The sequence below is a fragment of the Centroberyx affinis genome, unplaced genomic scaffold, assembly GCF_046629955.1.
Source record: "Centroberyx affinis isolate AG114_WGS23_722 - 3 ecotype Tasmania unplaced genomic scaffold, CSIRO-AGI_Caff_v1 ptg000143l_1, whole genome shotgun sequence".
NCBI classification, from domain to species: Eukaryota; Metazoa; Chordata; class Actinopteri; order Beryciformes; family Berycidae; genus Centroberyx; species Centroberyx affinis.
In genome coordinates this window covers 70861-93641 of record NW_027278841.1, presented here as the reverse complement: position 1 = coordinate 93641, position 22781 = coordinate 70861, and the positions used below count along the sequence as shown (strand labels likewise).

Below are 22781 nucleotides of genomic sequence, written 5' to 3'. Positions count from 1 at the left end.
GCTGCTATGAGGTCCAGTCACCTCACTGGACTGACTGGCTGTGGTCTGATTGGCTCAAACGGCCTCGCTCCAGCTTTCTAATCCCATCCTGAAAGAATTGTTGCTGCAGTGCGTGACCTTTCACCTCTCCAGGTTGAATGAAGGAAAGAGGCTTTGCAGATTGTGTAACTTCTCCGTTGATTCGCTCACGATTGTAAACTCTCATTTTACAAGCAAAGCATGAACACTAAACTAAGACATGCAGTGTACCTGCTGTAGCTTTCAATGATCTATAAATATCTTGTTTTTTTCCGCAATGCTCATTATGAAAACCCCCTTTTCCATCAAGACAATGACATGTAATCATGGTCCCTTCATCTTCACAATACAAAGCTGATGAGAGCTTTCCAGTCCCTTTAAATGCCAATCAGGGATTTTGTTGAGTCTGTCATTATCAGTACATGGACATGAAGGGAAAGACTTGCTAATGGAAAATAATGATTTTGCAGCTTCTTTCCAGATCAGACCAGAACTCATAATACAGGCCGATTTTGCTCCAAGTGTTTACAGTCAATACAAATACAAACACAGAATTTCTAAATTCATTTATAGTTCATGTTTGGTTCTCATGTACTGCCAGCCCCGAGTCTATTGATGTAGAGGTCAATAGACTCAGGGCCAACTCGCTGGCGCTGCTCAACGTTTTTTTCCACCTTATTTTCGCTCTTGTAATCTGATCCTAGGTCAGCCTAATCATCACGCAAGTTACACAGCGCTTCCATGCGTTTCTCGTCTCGTCACGTGATCAGCGCTGATCACGGGTCTTCTCTGATCCACTCGGGTATTACACATAATGATAAACAGACCCGGGACCCGCGGCAATTGACCATAATAAAACGTGGACCCGAACCCGTACGGGTCCCGGGTCGGGTCTCGGATCCTAGAGTCCGGGTAGACCCGTGAAGACCTCTACATTGATGAACAAGATAGCTGCACAAGACAATTTTGCACTTTGGCGGCCCCAAGTGGCAGCCAGAGGTAACTGTTTCAATTTTCAAAAGTTTGAAGGACTTCATTACCCAAAAATCTTGTAACATGTCAGTAAACTGCGCACTCCTCTGACCTAATGCTGCGTTCACTTCATATCAGAATAAGCGGAGGGATGGGTTGACGTCTCGTTGCTACAACTTGGAAGCGTTCATGTGTGTAACTCGTTTGAACGTCCACGTATAAAAAATCGACAAACTGCAGCAGATATCTCTTGTTTAGAGTAGAGTTGATTGTATTACTCTGAATATAACTGATAATTTAGATATTTATTACCTTGGACTGCCGACATCGGTGGATTTGCTGCCTGTGTCGACACACTTCCACAACTCATCACGCAGAGTGGGAGATATCGGAGCAAAAAATTCTGACATGAACGGTTTTTAATCAGTCGGCAGCTAGTATTTACAGTAAATCTGATAAAATGTGAACACGGCATAAATATCTTCCTCTGAGTGTGGTGAAGAAGTTCGGCCATTGTTGGTGAGTCCAGCTTTCTCTGGACGAAGTGCTGCTCACTGCTGTTCAGGAGACAGTTTTGGATTTCACTCTTAAGTCTCAATTCATCTCTTCCTGTGTGGAGAAGATTTCCCACCAGTGAGCATACCAACACCAGAATTTAATTTGGACAAACAGGGAGAATCTACAGAGATGGGACACTCTTCTGTGTTGCAGCCCCAAATTGTAATTTATGCTGATGACACAGGTGTATTTTTACATAAAAATCTTGATTAGCTTTGAAAATTGTCTTCTACCTCAAAGACAAAATGAAGCCAGCAGCAAGGCAAAAGTGACACAAGGTACCTTGCTGTGATTCTGGTTTGGTTATTGAAGTTTAAAAAGAAATTTCACTGCAATTCTTTCAGCAAGAAGGAAATGAAGAAAGTATCCGATGGTAGCAGCGGGCTGAATCCAGGCGCTCAGGAGGAATCTCTTATAAAGCAAGACCAGATGTGTGTTTGTAGTGTGTGTGTGTGTATGTGTGTTTGTAGAGTATGTGTGTGTGTGTGTATGTGTTTGTGTGTGTGTGAGGGGCTGCAGACCACTGAAGATGAAGCATGTGAACACAAACGCCATTAAAACTCTGCAACGACATTGTTCTCCAAGTGTTGGTGAATATGTTTGCGTAGGGCTTCCAAGTGTGTGTGTCCAGTTGTACATGAACTTTTGTGTGCAAGCAAATGCAGATATTGTAAATATATGTGTATCTGTGTATGTGCATGTGTATCTTTAATGCAATGCTGCCCCCTGCTGGTCAGAAATACCGGACGATTAGCACTGTGTTAAAAATACAAAACATTTAAAAAAATACATTTCGGAGGGAAATTATATTATCTGTTAAAGCAAAGTAATGGCCTTCATACACAGGTGACCACCTACATAAAGTTATAATTGTCGCCAAATCATTGGACTCTTTTTCAGAATTTAAAATGGTTGATCCAAAGTGAAATATTGTGTAAAAAGTAATGAAATGAGCATGAACTCTAAAACGCAGATTTACCTGCTGTGGACACCAATTATGTGAAAATCATGTTCCTCCACCATGAACTGGATTCTGTGACCAAAACATGAATTGGGCATTTTCAGCAACGGTTCAGTTTAGGAAACTAAAACAACTCAGTTAAGGTCTGGGTTCAGGTTCCGGTCAGACCACTGAAACAACTCGGTTAAGGTCTGGGTTCAGGTTCCGGTCAGACCACTGAAACAACTCGGTTAAGGTCTGGGTTCAGGTTCCGGTCAGACCACTGAAACAACTCGGTTAAGGTCTGGGTTCAGGTTCCGGTCAGACCACTGAAACAACTCGGTTAAGGTCTGGGTTCAGGTTCCGGTCAGACCACTGAAACAACTCGGTTAAGGTCTGGGTTCAGGTTCCGGTCAGACCACTGAAACAACTCGGTTAAGATGTGGGTTCAGGTTCCGGTCAGACCACTGAAACAACTCGGTTAAGGTCTGGGTTCAGGTTCCGGTCAGACCACTGAAACAACTCGGTTAAGGTCTGGGTTCAGGTTCCGGTCAGACCACTGAAACAACTCGGTTAAGGTCTGGGTTCAGGTTCCGGTCAGACCACTGAAACAACTCGGTTAAGGTCTGGGTTCAGGTTCCGGTTAGACCACTAAAACAACTTGGTTAAGGTTAGTGAAAGGCTTTGGTCGGTCAAATAAGAAAACCTTTAGCTAAAAAAATTTAATTTGACTTTGAGAAATTTCCTTCCTACAAACTGGGAATTGAACTCCGGTCTCCGACATTGAAGTGAAGCTCATGGTCCATCCAGCAGCCGACCACAACACCCTGACTGTCACTGAGCTGCTGCACTGAGACTCTGCTGCCTGTTACAGTCCTGTCTGCTTCAGGGAACCGCTTCAAGCTGGGAAAACTGAGTTTTAACACTTTACGTGCCACCAACACGTAATTTGGTGTTAACAAGTCGTGTTCATTCCAGGTATTTGTGTGAGATCAGGTTGAGAAAGTTTGATTTTTCCAACGTATCTCTCGCTCCGCTGCTAGCAAAACCATCAAAACCATTGGAATCAATGGACTTCCGGTGTACCGCAACAGAATGGAACAGGCAGTTATGAACGAGGCGTGTGGTCTGCCTGATACGTGCACGCAGGTCTGTGTTGTGTGTGTGTGTGTCATGTGATTAGTGTTTCCAAGCGCAGCAGATATTTATAACTGCACCTGCTGCAGAGAAGGGAAATCAATACTCCGAGCCTGAGGCAGGAAGAATATTGGCTTGCCCCTTCCACCTCCCAACCCTCACACACACACACACACACACACACTATAAATACTACTCTTCAGATCACACACTAACATACACACACACACACACACTCACATTCACACACTTAAAAGCACATAAGCACACGCTTAATAAATGACTTCCCCGATGACCTCGTCACCCCGAGGTAAAACAGTAAAATAATCTTGTTCTTACAGGTTTTTATTTAGTTACTTTCAATTACATACGTCACCGAAAGAACAGAACGGAGTACAATTGGTTTAAACTCCCACATAAAAACGAAAAGAGGGTGAGAGAGAGAGGGGTTCTGGTGCAGATCTATATCGATCTATCTCTATGACGTAACACACGTTACAGGCCACCAATAGTAACAGCAGTATTTGGTACAGTATGACTGCTGAGGACACACAGAAACATTTGCATATTTACATTTTACAGTTTAGGCATTTGGCTGACGCACTTCTCTCTCACTGTCACATTTGTTGAAACCGGTAAAAATTATCTGCCAGTGCATTTGCAAGATGATTTCACAAAAAGAAATCCTAAAATGAGCTTGATAAGTCTGGAGACAAGATAAAATAACTGTTTGTCGATTTTTGCAGTGTGAATATATAACAATAAGGCGAGAGAGAAACAGCTGAAAAAGATGGACTATGGACAGTGAAGTTTCCAGTGGTAATAAGTGTTGATTTTGTTGACTGAAGTGCTGATTGGAGAATTGTTTGTCAAGAATACAGAATAAAGAACTTGCCCGCTTTTGTTTCCACTCTATTATTCAGCCTGAGATTTCAGGCTGTTGACGAGGGAAACACCAGACTCTCTGACTCGCCTGACAAAATCTGAAAAGGGGGCGGGACGAGATTCAGGAGTCTGGAACCAGAATACAGCATTTAGACCATCATGGGACACTAAAACTCTCCACTGAAACCCAGACTGATTATATTCTTTAAGGCTTGGTGGCTCCTTAAGGCGGTTTTACAGAGAGTTTTCCTGTAGCTGTGGTCAGAGAAGAACTTCCATCATATCAGAGTTGGAAAATACGGAAGCCGAGAACGGCCGTGCTTGCAATTATTTGTTTTAATGCCGTTATCTCGAGATAACGAGATAATCAACCCGTTATCACGAGAAAACAAAATGTGGTTTGCTGTTATTACTTCTAATGTTTATCAGAGATCAGGAGTGCCATGCCAGCATGCAGAGATGGCGTCTTGACAACTGACAACAACGTAACTGCAGCAAACAAAACTACACATTTATGCCTTGACTTCCTGTTCAGTTCTGAATCCTCCCCGACAGTCATGACAGTGATCTTGAAGGCTGAAATCAGGTGTGATCAAACGAACCAGACGCTCATTTTTGAGTTCTCCATAATTATCCCGTGATCTCGAGAAAACAAAAGTCGTTTTCTCGTGATAAATTAACCCGTTATCTCGAGAAAACGAGCTTTGTTATCTCAATATAACAAAATAATTAACTCGTGATCTCGAGATAATGCCATTAAAAAAATAATTGCAAGCACGGCCATTCTCGGCTTCCGTAAAAACCCAATATCGATACAAACTTAATGGTTATATCTACGAATCAAAGCTTATTGTACTGTTGAAGTAGTCAGCTGTAGATAAGAGTGTCAGCTAAATGGCAAATACAATATAATGCAAATCAAATAATAAATAAATAATAAAAAGTAAATAAATACATTTGTTAATAAATAAATATGTTTTTCCTAACATTATTATATAATATACAGTATATTTTACTTTGATTTTTTGTGAACATCAGAAGTATGTAATGTAATTCGTGTTGCTTTTATTTCTTAGTTTTTTATGTGTTTGTCTATAAAGTTTCTATTTTAACAAGGCCTTTCTTTGTGTTGCTTTTAATGTTGGTTTGTTTCACCTGTTTTCATGCACTTATTATTTACCCTGAAGCACTTTGAGGTTTACCTCTAATGAAAAGTGCATTACAAATAAAATGTATTATTATTATTAATGTAACAGTGAATGTAATGTAAGTCTTCACAGCAGAAACAAGGTTTGATCTGCTGCATAATGAAAACAATAACAGCCGACTGGATTAATGAACTGACTAATAGAGGATTAATAGTTGACTAATAGAGGTTGGATTCGTTTTGGTTAATGGACATAATGCTGCAGTCTCAGGGAAAAACAAACATGGAACTGCAATTTTGGTGTTTTTCTTTTTCTCACTTGAAATGAAAAGTTTTATGTGTTATTTATGTGTTGAATGAGTTTTGTTCAAACTCCAACTGAAGAGTTTCGTTCAAAAATGATATATAATTTGAACAATTTGGAAAAGGGACACCTACTGTTGCAAATGATTCACAGCAAAAGCTTAAAGCAGATTGTGGTACTTTTTAAAGAACAGTTACGTAACTTAAGTCTTTGGTTTAGAAAATCGGAAATTTTTTACTGGCTGGATCCTCTATTTTAAGGCTATTGAATTTGAAATAACAGTTTGTCCTTGAGTCTTTGGTTGAAAAAAAGAAACATTTTCACTGCTTTATTTATTTATTATATATTTTTGTCTAAATAGCATTTTGGAATGGAAGTCTTAAGTTGTTTAATGTCAGTGCTACATGGGCAGCTTTTATTCATAAAAAATAACTTTTTGCAGATTCATATTTTTTTGACAGACAACAGCGAACGTTGTTGGAGATCAGTAGTTCCCTCTTCTATTGTGGCGTCCACCTTAACTTTGTTCCCCATGTTTATTTTGTTCTATTCCCTGGCCAGCGTCCCAACATGAGGAACCTCCTTCGCTTGAGTTTCTTATCTTATCTGTCAGATGGGAAACCTGTCATCTGTTCATCCCCTGTTGTTTACCTCCAGTCTTTCTCTCTTGGCCCGCTGCTGTGGGAAGCTGAGAGGGGAAAATAAAGTCTTGTTAGTTTGGTTAAGCTTGTACCAGCAAACTCTGGGCTCCATTGTGGAGCTGAAGACAATTCGGGCACAGGAATGCAGACCTTCTCAGAATAGCATTAAAAGGAGCACTTGGCGCGGCGGAGAGTGTTTCAGCGTTTCCCCGCTCCCTCCAGATGAAAGAGCAGATAAATGCACTTCATCCACTGAGAGACCTTTCCTGCCGCTGACAAGAAAAACATACCTACTGTTTCTGTGGCCGGCTTCAAAGGTTGGAGCCGGAGTAATAGGCTGGGAAGGGAAGAAGTACAGAGGAGAGAGAGAGAGAGAGAGAGAGACAGAATGGGGCTATGAAGCGACTCGTATTGTGATGAAAAGAGAGACAAGACTCTAAAGACGCTCTAAAGTTGGAACGCTTTCCGAGTTGAAATTTCCCCATTTGTAATCATGAGGGGAGACGAGGTGCAACCACAGAACTTGAATGGGTAGAACGGTCCTTCCACTGTTTGTCCTGGTAATTTGGCTAGCACAGCATAAAATGGCGAGGGTTAGATGGTATGATGACAAGGAAAGTCTGGACATTAAGGCCGTAAAGTCTGTCCATGGTCTGTCACACTTGCTTGAGAACTGAGCAGATGAGTCTGTTAACAAACTGTCAAAACTCAACTGAAAGCTGCTGTTAGCGACGAGGCTAACGTAGCTTTATCACACACTGTACTTCTCTCTCTAGCTCTTCTGGTCAAAATCAGCATATTAGCACCTAGCAGGTAAGCATCATCAAACACGTTCCTTTAACTTAAAATAGCCCCTTAAATGCTATAAACTAACCTAGCTTAGCCTACCTTTAGTGGAGCAGAAAAGTTAGTATTCGCTAACTTCAAACAGCTAAAGGACAGAAACGTAAAACGCATCACACCAAATCACTTCTTGTGCGGCAGAGGATTTTTCCAGGAAAGAGCTACTGGCTGTTCAGCAACAATGGAAAAGCTTTATGAACTGGATATAGGTTTGATCACTGTTGGGTTATATCAATTGGGGATAGAGAGTAAAATGGAGATGTCACAGATTATTACTTTAATATGATTCACTACTAAAGATTGGACAACTTTTTCACTGAGAGTGTGTTGCACCCAAGCAGCCAAAACCAGGGTGAATTTTGAAGCCAATAGGAATTGGGTGGAGGCCGCTAGAGTCCGGCTCCAAAAAGACTCCAAACCGCCCAACTCCATGAAGTCAATGGACCACAACCCAACGTCTGATTAAAAAAGTCAATACATTTTATTGACAAGAGGTTTCAGTAGGGCGGTTGGGTTTCATTATTTTATGTCTTTGCTTGTTTTATCCTGCCTACTCTATGTTTGCTTTTTGATCTTATGGTTGCTTGTTTGCTTATTTTTGTTGGATTACATGATTTTTGTATTTGCTTATAATGCGTATTGAGGTGAGATTCCCTCTATAAGCCTCTAGGGGTTTTCTAAATCTCACCTGCACAATTTGCTTCTTCTCTTTTGTTGTTGTGTTTTTTCTGCTTTGTTTTATTGTGCAAAAAAAAAGGAAAAAAACCCCAATCTTTTGGCTTCAAAACGGCCCTTCGGAAACCTGTGGATGATGTCACCCTCACTACGTCCATCTTGTTTTTTTGCTGTCTGTGGTTGTAGTCTTCCCTCAGTGTTGCTTCATTTAATTCTCCCTCTGGTTGCTGTTTTTTCTCCGTCTGTTGAGTCTTGATCCATCCTTCGCTAAAACTCAACAGAGGCCGGGAAAGGGAGCAGGGGCCTTAGGAAACACTTTCTCCACAGGCCTGAAGCTTTGGATCCAGTCAAACCCAGAGTCACTGTTTGTATTTACAAGCCTTTAAACCCTCATTTTACCCCAAAAACTACGATGCTATGAGGTGACAGGAGAGAAGATTTGCAGGTTCAAACCTTGCAGGTTTGACCGAGCGAACCTCCGGTCTACATCTCCGTCTCCACCGACTGGCTCGTCTTCCTCTCCGCCTCTTCCTCCCTCTTCCCTTCCGTCTCCCTCTCCGGAGGCGGCGGCGGGGTGCTGGTCACAGGGTGGGTCCACGACGTCGTCTGGGTCACGTGACTGCCACACAGGTCAAAGAAAACACAAAACAGACAACTCACTCAAAGTTAATGATTACCTCAAGCGCATAACTCAAGCAAACAGGTTCGCGACCCTTGAAATCCCTTTTGGTCTGCAGACTTTCTGAAAAGCGCTTCCTTCCAGTCCTGCCGTGACCTTTGACAGTCAGCTGGCTATTATCTCCTCTCAAGCTTTCAACAGTGGTGGAACGAGTATTAGAACGTCCTGCTCAAGTACAAGTACTGTTACTTTGCTGATATTTGACTTAAGTAGAAGCAAAAGTTCTGGTGTCAAAATCTACTTCAGTAAAAGTAAAAAGTGTCTGACAAAATAAAGTGCAGAAACTTTTTTTAACTATGCTCCAAAATTATGGAATACCATACCTAACGCCATAAGAGATCCGAGCTCAGTGAACATTTTTAAACGACAGCTAAAAACCTATTTATTTAACTTGGCTTTTAATTGAAGTCATTCTATTTTACTTTTTATTTTTTTGTACATATTATATCGTTTTTACCAGTTTCTGTTTTTACTGTCCCTTTTACCATCTACTGATCTATTTATTACTACTCCTTTCCATTTACCCTTGTTTTAATTTGTATGTTTTCAATTTGTATTTCTTTTAATATCAAGCATTTTTTTAATGTAAAGCACTTTGAACTGCATCGTTTGTATGAAAATACAAAATAAAGTTTATCATTATTATTATTATTATTATTAAACAAACTAAAGTCAGATTCCTCTTCTCACTGTGAATGGATCCACAGTTTGTCAGTTTGCGTTAATCCAGTTTCTGTTGCTGATGGAGAGACACACAATCTGTTCTGTGATGGATGGGATTTAAGTACAATACTTAAAAAAAAAAAAAAGTACACAAAAGTAGCTACTCAATTACAGTAACATGAATAAATGTAATTAGTTACTTCCAACACCACTGCTTTGTCTTGCAGTTACTGAAGCTGTGATGGAATGATGTGGCTGCTGTATAAAAGCCTATAGAAGAAAAATAGAACGCACACATCCAAAAAAACAGAGAAGAAAAGCTAAATAAATAGAAAAATAGAGTCTGCATACTGCAAAATATAGCTCCCAGATGATGACTTTATTGAGGTTTCGGCCCCAGGGCTTTTTTCAGACGCCTCTCCATGTTCATCTCTGCATATTTTACTGAATTCTCACAACGTCGGCATATTCTAATCACTCATGGAAATTTTTCTGAGCGCGGTTTGGAAAGACGTTTGTCAGATTCCTATCCTGAGCGTTCATGCCTTCTCTTACTTGATGTAGTATTTCACCCCGTCTGCAGTGTAGGCCTCCTCCCAGCCGTAAGGAAGACCTATGGAAAGAATAAAAAAAAAAAAAAAAGAAAAGAAAAAAAAAGAACATGGGGGGAATGACGTTGGTAATTTAAGGATTCACTGGATGAAAAACCGTAGCTCAGATTTGTGGTTTGTCCCAGCCGGAGTTAGCTTGGATCATGTCTTATGTCTAGTTTTCCATCCCAGACATAATCAGGCCAACAGATCACTTGAACGCTCCTTACAAATATCATTTTTCCATTTTCCATCAGCCACCCCGCCCTTGTCAACCCCCCCCTCCCCCCCCGTCATTCTTCAACTAATTTTACTGTACTTTTCCACACTATCACACTGATCTCTCTGCCTACTGTATGCACTGGGACACAACAGCTCTCTTAACCCTGTTTTGGATGAACAAAAGGACCCAAGTTTCAAGTTGCTGCCCCGCGGGGATTCTAGTAAACCGAGACCAGAATTTCACACGTTCTTAGAAAGGGGGATTGTGGTGGATGGGTGTATCAGTGTCCGTGGGCCCCATGATATGATATCACATACCGGTCCCGCCCCAAAAAAAAATCAGCTATCAGTTATAATAGACGTGTGTGTGTTGATCGGTGCTTCCTCCTGGGTAGATGCAGAATCTGTAATGGAAAATTCCGTTTTACTTTTTTAGACATTTAGCTGTTGCTTCTATCAGGGTTTGGGGTCGATTCATGAATTAACTCATCAATTCCAGTTCAACTGAGGAATTGGAATTGGAATTTGAAAAAAAACCTACAGGAAACCGAATTGGAATTGAATTGGAATTAACATGAAATCGTGTGAACTTCCATGTTTTTTTTTTGTTTTTCTTCCCACATATCCGAGATTCCACATAGCGTTATATATTATCAATACTGAATATCATAAAATGTTAAAGGAACCTTTCAGGTGGTGTTTGATGCAGAACATCTAATGGTAATCCATACATTATGACTGAATGTGTTTGATTTGTTGAACTGTCTTTCATTAGATTCATAATGTTTTGATTTATAATGTTTAGAGTCGAGACAAACTCTCTTAGAAGTGGAATTTCATGGAATTTAATGGAATTCAGTTCTGTCTCCTGTCATTCCAATTCAATTAAATTCACATTCTGTTTCCTTACAGCTGGGAGACTCTCACATTCACACTGCAGGAGCTCAACTGGAATTTCCCATGCATTCTCAGTTCAGTTCATCAGTGGCCCAAGCCCTGGCTCTTATCTGGTGCTACTTACAATAAGCACAACAGTAGCCTAAGATCCAAAATCCCAATTCCTAGATTACCAAAACTACAGCCAATAGTAAAGAGAGCAAGGGTCAGAGCTGCAGTGCCCAGACAATACTTTTGTAACCCAGGAAAGATCATGTGAGACAAAAGAGGAAAAGGCAGAGATATTTTTGTTGTTGATTTTTAATTTGATGCTTTTTACACTGCATCTCTCCTTTTTTAAAATTCAGTCTCCATCTTTGTCCTTTCAGCCTCACTGCACTTCCCACAGATCACCTGTCAATCAAACAGTGTGGGGGGCGGAGCTTGGATTTTTCCTGTTGATGCAGTTTGAGTTTCTCTTTTCTCTGTCTGTTCAGCCATGGTGGCTATCGCTGCTAATGCTAACTACCCAGTTCTTCTTCTTCTTCTGTTGATTCCAAACAAACCGGAAACGTAAAACGCATCACTTCCTGTGCGGCAGAGGATTTTTCCCAGGAAAGAGCGACCAGACACGGGCTGTTTAGAACAGACAGTGGAGAAGATTTATGGACCGAATATAGGTTGGGTCACTGTTGAGTTAGAGCAATCGAAGACAATAGCAAAACTGATAAATATTTATATGAAAATGTCATGGATTATTACGTTAAATACCTTTGTTTGTGCTCTCCTGATAAAACGGAGGATTCCCCAGATTTAGGACCCCCTCTCCACACACACACACACACACACACTGTAAAACTGTATGATCTATTTACCCTGGCTCTATAGACCAAGACCCTTTTCACCATCGATAAACCTGATCCTGTCCTGTCACCTGTCACTGTACACAGGAAACCAAACGCCCCCATACTGTACCCTCCACAATGCGGCCCATGTACGAACACGGAGCCGACAATGCGGTTCTCACCCTCGGAACAAAGACACATGATATCAGAGCCGCTTTGTGTCCCTCTGAATGTCAGATGTGTACGTCGGCGATACATTTCGCAGACCGGGTTTCACCCTGTCAGTCTGAGCGTTGTCAGGACGGGGGCCAAAGGGACAAGAGGCAGGTCTCAGGTTCTCAAAACAGCTCCTTTCAAAGAGGGAGATAAACTGTACTGTACACTAATGGCCTGCCCTCTTACTGTATGGTTACAGAGCTAATCTGTGATCACCGTTGACAGCGGGTCTCTTGTGGCTGAGCGAGGGATTACAACAACACAGCTGCTCTGGTTCGCTGTTTGCTCTTATTCAGGGAAATACCTGGTGGCTCGGGAAATGTGTTTTGTGAAATGTCGTGTTTTGTGAAATAATGTGTTTTGTGAAATGTCATTGTGTTTTGTGAAATGTTATATTTTGTGAAATGTCATTGTGTTTTGTGAGATGTCGTGTTTTGTGAAATGTCGTTTTGTTTTGTGAAATGTCGTTTTGTGAAATGTCATTGTGTTTTGTGAAATGTATTTTGTGAAATGTCATTGTGTTTTGTGAAATGTCGTTGTGTTTTGTGAAATGTCGTTTTGTTTTGTGAGATGTTGTGTTTTGTGAAATGTCGTGTTTTGTGAAATCTCGTTGTGTTTTGTGAAATGTCGTTGTGTTTTGTGAAATGTCGTTTTGTTTTGTGAGATGTTGTGTTTTGTGAAATGTCGTGTTTTGTGAAATGTCGTGTTTTGTGAAATCTCGTTGTGTTTTGTGAAATGTCGTGTTTTGTGAAATCTCGTTGTGTTTTGTGAAATGTCGTTTTGTGAAATGTCGTCGTGTTTTGTGAGATGTTGTGTTTTGTGAAATGTCGTCGTGTTTTGTGAAATGTCGTGTTTTCTGAAATGTCGTGTTTTGTGAAATCTCGTTGTTTTTTGTGAAATGTCGTTGTGTTTTGTGAAATGTCGTTGTGTTTTGTGAAATGTCGTTGTGTTTTGTGAAATGTCGTCGTGTTTTGTGAGATGTTGTGTTTTGTGAAATGTCGTGTTTTGTGAAATGTCGTTGTGTTTTGTGAAATGTCGTCGTGTTTTGTGAAATGTCGTGTTTTCTGAAATGTTGTGTTTTGTGAAATCTCGTTGTGTTTTGTGAGATGTCGTTGTGTTTTGTGAGATGTCGTTGTGTTTTGTGAAATGTCGGGTCCCAACCGATCCATCAGAAAACAGACAGAATTATTGCTGATAGATGTGTGTGTGTTGGTTTGTTCTGAGCGTCAACATGGCGGCAAAGGCAGAAGAACAGGAAGCTTTGCTCATAACGGAGCTGCTTGATAGAAAACAGAAGAAACAGGGTGCATCCCAAGTCTCTTAAATTGCATCCACGTTTCCCTCACTTGCGTCTTTTCCTTGCGTCTTAGTCCCTCCCACCGAGGATGCATGGAGAGACGCAAGGAAACCATGCGAGGAGAGAGGAAACAAGGAAATATGTTATTAGAGAAATGAGACGTCCTTTCCTCTGAAGCGTCATGTGAAGCGACGTCCGTTTCTGCATGACAAAAAGGGTTGTGGATGAAATAAACGTAATTTAGGTTCCCAATGTTCTTTCATTAACATTATATATGAAAAAGCATAAAATAACGGACATTTACACTCGTACTGTTTCTCTGCCATCTCGTTCAAATTTGCCAGATGTAGGGGCGGAGAATTGACGTCATGGCGTTCAGCTGAAAGTCTTCCAGGAAGGCTGCTCTCGTGTCTCCTCGCTCAGCTCCTCAGAGATCCTTCCTCCCTCCTCGCTCCTCGCTCCTCGGAGCAGAAATAAGAGCTTTGGGACGACCTTCAAAATGACGGACCAGAACGACTTCCGGTTCAAGCGAGGATCGAGGAGCGAGGAAATATCAAATAAGAGACTTGGGATGCACCCATAGACTCTACTGTATAAATTCTGTAAGAAACTGAGCTGGAAAACCTACAATTGACACGACAAAAACAGGGAGAGCTGGAACGACGATTAGGGCAATGGGGTCATTATACAGCGATCGCGGATGGACTGAAGAAAGAGTCAATGGTCTCCAATACATTGATAACTCAAACTGATCAGTTGTACAATATTGATAGCCCCCTTTGGTGTGACAAGATGTAAAGTCCCGGGAAGGTGGGAGGGGGGTGGGTTATGGGGATAGTTGTATATATGTCTTTGTTTTTGTTTTGTTTTTTCTTTTCTCTTCTTCCTTTCTCTTCACCGCCTAGTACAAATATTAATTGCACTTTACTGTCACATTTTTGTCCTTTCGCGCAACATATTCGAAGTAATGTGCCATTTTTGTCCTATCTCCCACACGAACTGTCTCTAGCCAAAGTCACACGAGAGGTCAGAGGTTGTTGCGCAAGTTTGATGATTTCTTTCTATCCGCCCAGATAATCCTGCAGATCCCAGATCCTGCAGATAATTGAAGAACTTACGTGACGCAAGTAACAACATAATTGTTTGATTAGTAACTGTAATGTGATTACTGAATTTAGGAACCATAACGCGTTACATTACTGCGTTACAGACAAATGTAATGTGATTACAACACTGTTTATACCAAAGGAAACCAAAGAGACGAGAGAGGAAAAGATCTAACGTGGGTGAGTCCAGCTTTCTCTGCTGCTGTTCAGGAGACAGATTGGATTTCACTCTGAAGTTTGGAGTTTCTCAATGAGTTTGGGTTGGACACTCTTCCAACCCAGTAAAGAAAATGAAAAATCGACACTGAGCGTTCAACCTCGTCCTTTGAAGAAACAAAAAGAAAAGGTCAGGCAGGCACAAAGAGGGAGATCCGGCTCATCCTCAAGCAGCAACAGTTCATGAAAGTGTATAAACGCTCTGTCTTTGCCCAGAGACAGAGGCTGAGGCTGAGGCTGAGCGAGCGTCAGGAGTCCGACCGGGCGGCCACGTGAACCAGCGGGTCTCAATCACCGCTTTGTTCCTCCTGAGGGCCCAGCACCCCGACCCCCCCCCCCACCCCCCACCCCCCGCAGGCCCGAGGCAGCGAGCCGAGTTCAATCTTCAGGCTGTTTCTGAGAAATAAAGCATTAAAGCTGCTTAAGACGAGCGCAACGACGTCACCGAGACAAGAGTGGGAGGAGTGGGAGAGGATGAGTGAAAGAGGAGGAAGAGGAATGGGATGTGTGTGTGTGTGTGGGGGGGTCTAAAATAAAAATAGTAAACATCCTCGTGCCTTGGGTGGGTGGTCGGGGGGAAATGGTGTGTGTGTGTGTGTGTGTGAGTGAGAGAGAGAGAGAGACAGACGGACAGAGTATGTGTGTATTTGTCTCTTGCTACTAATTTGATTCTTAATCCAATCACAGCATTTGATTTGTTTCTTAGTTATGTGTGTACCGCTCATAAGAGAAGTAAACAAATACAATTATCCCATGGGCTGGGGGAATACTTGATTTTGATTGGCTGATGAAGTCGTCTTTCTAAAGTAACGTGTTATATACGAGCGTTTGATGTAAGCATTATCAGGTGCATCAAATGAACTGGTACTGCTGTATTTCTTGTGTAAAAAATAACTTTATTCACTGAATATCTGGATAGTGTTTATACATTAAGTGCAACATTGCTGTGATAACCACAAAATATTCTAGCTAGCAGACATGCTAGCATCAGCTGAAACTGACACTGTTTGCATCAGTGTTGCATCAGAACTGCTGTAATATTTTAGTAATGTGAAAAAAATTTTTAATTTAGTGAATATCTTACTTAGAACAAGCAAAGCAGTTTGGTGTTTATCCAGTAAGTGCAACATTTATTGAGTCTGAGATAACAACAACGTATTTAAGCTAGCAGAGATGCTAGCATCGGCTAACACTGATGCTGTTTGCCAAGCAGTGCATAATGGTGCATCCAGTATCAAATACTGTGTGAACTTGTACTGCTGGAACTGTATTTTTTAATGGAAAAAATATTGGTGGTGAATGGTGAATATCTTGCTTACAACAAGTAGAGCAGTTTGTTGTTTATACAGCAAGCGCAACATTTATTCAATCTGGGAATCAGCTTCTGGAAACTGGATATGAAATAACAGCAAATCATTACCAACTACTCATAGTTATCTGAAATACTTTGTGGTAGATTGAATAAATGTTGCATGTACTGTAGAAACACTATTTAAGCTAGCAGACATGCTAGCATCGGCTAACACCAATGCTGTTTTCCACACAGTTGCCAGGAAAGTTGCTATAGCTACAGAGGGATTATCTTGTTGAAATTATAAGAAACATTTTACTCCAGAAATGATTCATTAACAGCACTGACATTTTTTTTTTTATATCTTTGGGAAATAGCCATGGTATAAATATAATAACACACTCCAAGGTGTTACAGAAAAATAATGCAGAAGCTTATTTGCTTTGCTTTGGGGGTTCTTAGCCCCCGTGTTGTGCATCATTACTCATTCATTATTTCTCGATAACCACGCACCTCGACATGTACTTTCCCTCAAGGAAGCATATCTGCAAAACTCATATGAATTTCTTGTGTAAAGCACAAGTTTCAGCCAAAATAATGGTCTTTAACTCACTGGCCAGTCCACACAGCTGTAATAAATGAAGTTATTATTATTATAACTAAAGTTCGGGAACAAGACGACGCCTCAAGCACACGTTCAATTTCCTGCTCCACCCTATTTCAACGTGCCTAACCATGACCTTTTCTCTCTCTCGTATGTCTCAGGTCTCTCATCCCCTTGCTCTTCTCTCTCTCTCAGTACAGGAACCACAGGGGGATGATGGAGCCAAGAAGACTCCCCCATCAGCGAGACAGTGCCCCCACCCTGAGTCTCAATTCCCTGGTTCCTCGAGCTAACCATCGACCCCGACTCATCCGACCCTTCATCTCGACCCCTGATTCATCCCTCCACCCTCGACCCTTGTTTCATCCCTCCATTCTCGACCCCATCTTTCCCTCAATAAACCATCTAAATATATCTCATAGCGGCGCGGTCTTTGTTAGTGAATTATGTTGTTATCTAAGAGACTGTTGATTTCCATTAGACAGAGGGCCTTTATCGGCTTGTCAGCGGGGAGGCACTCCCTTTGTGGTTATTAAAGTGCAACCATATGACTGATTTAATCTCTGACTGTAGCATAAAGGTCCCATGAGGTCATGACACGTAATGTCACGGAAATGTTGGCTGTCTCTGCAGGGAAGCAGCACATGTATACACCCATCCAGACTGCTGCTGTCTGATTAGAGCAGAAGCACATCACTATTGTTAGTTTAAGATGAAAATAAACAGTATTGATTGCTCTGTCTATTTCAGTGGCAGTGTTGCATGTTTGGAGAGGAGGGGCTGTCATCTCACATGCTTTCTCTTTGCCAAATGATCTGCTGCTGGTCCTGATCTGCTGGAGTCACTGTAGCCTCACGTGGCTGGAAGTCCGCTTACTGGCTAGCCACAACACACACACACACACACACACACACACACACACAGAACACGCACACACACACGGGCAAACATGCTAAACACCCTAACTCTTTCGCTGCACTGCAAAATGGCTGCTACACACACCGACGCACATGCACGCACACACACACACACACACACACACACACAATAACAGCTTGGACAGATACAAACTGACTCAGCGAGATTAGCATTACACTCACACTCACACACACACACACACACACACACACTCGTGCGTAGTTGGTGAGGTAGGAAGCGCATGGCAAAAACGTGAGCATCTCGTTTTGCAGCAGTCACGTAGTCGCTGTCTGCAAAACACGTTACAGCGAGCATGTTGCTTGAGCTTGACCGCGCACACACACACACACACACACACACACACACACACTGCCTTGCTTTTCCTCTAATGCTGGCTCCCTGCCTGAACTTCCGCTTCCATCTTCTGCCCGTATTCTTGGACTCTCTCTTCCATCTCTTCCTCCATCTTTTCCCCTTGGTCACTTCTTCAGCTTTCACTCCCTTTATCGAACTCTCTCTCTCTTTCTTTAGCCCTGTTTGCACGTGATTAGTATTATGTGTGGCGACGTCATGTGATTTAATGAATTAACCACACAGCCTCTGCATTTCGTGAAACGCATTTGCATGTGCTAATGAGATCGCTGCCCCGGATAAAGCTGTAGACGATCAAGATTTTACAATTTCTCACTTTCTGTAAACTTTTAAGTAAAACCTCCCTGTACAGATTCCACTACCGCCTCCATTTTTCATGACAGGAGGAAGATGGAAATTACACGTCTGGAAGAAAAAGAAAAAGAAATCACATGGAAATTACATCTGAAAGTACAGAGAGTTAGTGGGATTAGTATTATCAGAGAACCTCCGTCTTAAGCAAAATACAGTAGGTAATTTGTGTAGGAATTCTTACTTTGCAAATTACAAACATAGCAGATTTGCACAGGATTAAAATCGCTGATGATCTCTGTAATATTACAAATCACTTCACATACCCAGATAATTTTAGTCCCATTCAGATAGGGCTATATTCTCTCTCTCTCTCTCTCTCTCTCTCTCTCTCTCGCACCTATTCTATCTTTTAAACGCGGGAGCAGGGTAAAGAAACAAACAACATATGCCATCTTACAGCTGCAGGAAATCAATACTCTGGCTCTGAGCACGGCTAATTAGATTAGTAGCCTTGCGGAGACGACTATTGTCCGCTCAGGAGTATTGTCCAGGAAACACATCAGCTGTGTGTTCATACATCCACAAGCCTTTTCTCTGATAAGGAAGCTTGTGTGTGTGTCAGGCTGGATGCAGGGACACTTACATGACTGAACCAAGAGTACAGAAAGAGACCGAGTGTGTATTAAGGTTCGACCGAATTCTGAAGGTCAATACGATAATGTTATTTTTAGACTGAAGTCGCCAATTGCAGATATTTCGTTCTGATGCTCAGGAGCGTATCTATGTTCCCAGGGTCCTATATTTAACCCTAACCCTAACTAACCATATTAAGCTGGGGAACATCTTTATCAGGTTCCCATTATGTGCTATATAGAGCTGGGGAACAACATTGTGTTCGGGTCAAATTTGACCGGTTTCAAGTTAAAATATTTCATAAATATTATCCAGTTTTTTTTATTGGAACAAGGCTTCAAAACAGCTATATAAACACAACAAAACCAATGGTTATCATTTTATTTGATTTTGAAGGTCTCTAACCCTAACCCTAGAACTGGGGAACATAGGACCCTGGGAACATAGGACCCTTTGTCATGTCCCCATTATGTGCCATATAAATCTGGCTAATAAAAAAACTGGATAATATTTATGAAATATTTTAACTTGAAACCGGTCAAATTTGACCCGAACACAATAGGAGGGTTAATGTCTGTTAACAGAATATTGAACTGGGGAACATAGGACCCTGGAAACATAGGACCTTGGGAACTTAGGACCCTGGGAACATAGGACCTTGGGAACTTAGGACCCTGGGAACATAGATACGCTCCCCCTTACAACGAGCCAGGTGGGGGAACTCTGGGGCAGTCTGGGATGTGGATCACTCAATTTTAATTAAAAAAAAAAATTTAATTAGATGGAACCTTGTAATTCCAAGCTCATGAAACAAGTCGACAGTCAACAGGTTTGATTCGTCCCTATGGATGAGACCTAAAAAGGTAAAAAGGTGGAAATTCCCAAATTGGCCAAAATACTAAGCCACATAACGAGGGGAGGAAAATCACTTGTGATGCAGAAAGTAAGAACATTTATTCAAGCTTAACATCGCATATACAATTGTGTTAGAAAGCTGCAGAGCACTCATCACCGGCTTTCTATTCAGTTCTCCTCCTCAGGCAGCGGGTTTAAATACATTTCCTTACTTTCTGCACTACAAGCGGTTTTCCTCTCCTCATTATTTGGCTCTTCAGAGAGGCAAAGTGTTTCTGGAGGAGGTTTGGTTCCTGAGCTGCACGGCGGGGAGCGGAGCCTCATCCGTCAGCAACGAGAGGCGAATACCACACTCACCTCCAACACCAGCCGCTGGATAATCACAGCTTGGTGCACAGGAGGGACGGCCAAGTGCTGCATTAAGGCAGTAAGACCTCACTTGGCATCAGTTTGCCCTCAAGGGAAAATCACAGTAACAAGAAATAATTCTGAGCAAATGCTTTTTACGCACGACGCCAAAAATGGCCGACTGACGAGCTCCGGTTGATTGACAGGGCATGTGAAAGACACAAACATCATTTAGAAAATGTCATGGAAGATAATGACCGTGAAGGGAGCCCGTTACTAACCGACCCGGCCTGTTGTCTTGGCAACAGTATCCAAGGACTGTGGAAAAGTTTCTCTCTTAATTGTCTGTGTTTGCTCGTCCATTCAGCTGCAGAAGAAAAGGAAGACGGCTGAGTAGTAAACTTAAATCATAATGACAATGAAAAATCCAAATCAATTGAAAAAATCAATTAAAATGGGAATGACATTTTCACTCTCAACGCATGAGTAGAGAGTGTTTGCGTGTGTGTGTGTGTGTGTGTGTGTGTGTGTGTGTGTGTGTTCAGCCCAATACAGTCAGTACCTGTTTTCCTGCTTATATCATTAAAGTTACAACTGAGAAATAGTTTGAATATAGTTGAGATCTGCTGCTATATTTCTTATTTCCTGAACATCTAGCTGACTGAACCCCTACAGGCTTCATGGAAACATCAACAGTCTCGTAAATCTCATGAAAAGAGCCCAAACTCTGGAACGCAGGTTTACGTGTTGCGGATTGTCGTGATTTATGAGAAGATTTGGTCCGACAGCAGGAACCGGACTGGACATTTTCAAAAGGTTCGCTTCAGTTTAGACAAGAAAAACAACTTTGGTTAAGGTTAGTATTATGTTTAGGCTACTAAATCAATTTGGTTCAGGTTAGGTTCAGGTTTTCATGGCTCATGGTTCAATAAATTTCTTACTTTCTTTATGGAACACACTTCCTCTGTATCTTCGAAACATTCCTGCGAAGATAGAATTTAAGAGACGAGGAGTAAATCTTTTTTTTTTTTAATCTGCACCTTGTGTACTGGGTTCTTAGTGTTAAAGTTTTGTGTTGTATACTATATTATATGATTTCAGTGTATTGTCTCTCGCACTTTGAAGTACTCCTACTGTATGTCCTAATAAGTTTGTTGTAACTATGGTAGTAACAGTTGTCTTGTTGTAATTGGTAATTCTAATTTTATGTACATGTTTAACTTTGACTGTTTTGTATTGATATTTTAAAATGGACCCCAGGAAGACTAGTCTGTCGCTTGTGCGTCGACTAATGGGGATCCACAATAAACAATAAACAACAAATGAAAACTTGTTGTTATGAGTTAACCACTTCCTGTTTCTAGTCCTGTCTCCTCCAGCTGATCCTTTCCTGCTGGGAAACAGGTTTCTAACAGTATTCCTGCACAGAGCCACGATATCTAACACTTCATAATCACAAAATTTCAGAAGACTCAACTAGGATATACAGTATATATACATGTGTATATGTAAAGAAATAGATAAAGCCTCTGTTTGTCATTCCTAAATCACTATCACTTGGCACGTCACTAATCGCTAACTTGGCACGAGTAACTTATGGTCAATCACAAACCATTTGATTATTTCATTGAGATGAGATGTAAAACCCCAAAGAGGATCAAATCTATATATTAAAGCTGAATGTTTAAAATTACAATCAAGTTAATTGACTCACTAGTTAAAGCTCCGCTGGGCAAACGGCAGCGAGAGGTGACTGTTGAGTTTTGATCCGTCACTTTCTGTGTGGAGAAGATTTCCCACTAGTGTTCAAAACCAACACCAGCTTTTCATCTGGGCAAACAGGACAAATCCACAGCATCTCGGTTCTGTTACATCGCATTTCACTTCACAGCAACATTATTCTGTGTCTCCTGGTTGTATATTTAAACATTTATGATTCATTGTCTTCATTTTCTGTAAGCAAAATGCAATAAAAAGGTGTATTTTTTACATTAAAATCTTGCATACTGCAGCTTAAACTCTTGAGTCTGGCCAAAACTGCAACATTTTCCCACTCTGTCAAGATATATATATATATATTTATATCTTTATATTTTTTACACTTAATTTCACTGATGTCCTCTCCCTGGCCCTCGACCAGCCTTCAGTGAACAAATATTCTCGAGAGAAAATAAAACTGAGCAAGGAAAAGACAGTTCAGAGGGAGAACTTTATTTGCGATATGTACAAGCTGCAGGAGATAGTTGATCGTTATACTATACAGCCAAGGGACAAACACCTGGGTTTTGTCAAATAAAGCACACCAGATATATATTCCCCCAACATTTACAAACTTATCAGTATCAAATCAGTACAGTCACAACTTCCAATCTGCTTTTCATAGCAAAACTATTAAAAAAATAAACTTCTTACACGTCTTCTAGGCGTACATGATGTTGAATATTAATTGGCATGGTTTGGGGTAAAAAGCAAAAAAAATATATATAATATTGCCATGATGTCCTACAGCCTGTAAAATGGTCATAAATGTAGTTACTGGGGTTTGACCGATATCGGTTTTTGATATCTGATATTTGGAGACGTACCGGTAAGTCTCCGATGTCTGATATCTTGTGCCAATATTTTCACATTTGACC

At 41.2% G+C, this 22781-nt stretch overlaps 1 protein-coding gene across 1 annotated transcript in view; it reads right to left on the bottom strand.

Annotated features, from left to right (window-relative positions):
* Positions 1–8603: 8603 nt before the first annotated feature.
* Positions 8604–22781, bottom strand: part of stxbp4 (syntaxin binding protein 4) — an 80586-nt gene continuing 66408 nt past the window's right edge. The window contains exons 23-24 of the mRNA XM_071531575.1: positions 10018–10075; positions 8604–8739 (exon numbers count right to left, since the gene is read on the bottom strand). Of these exons, the coding sequence (XP_071387676.1) occupies positions 8604–8739; positions 10018–10075 (194 nt within the window). The remainder of the gene's footprint in view (positions 8740–10017; positions 10076–22781) is intronic.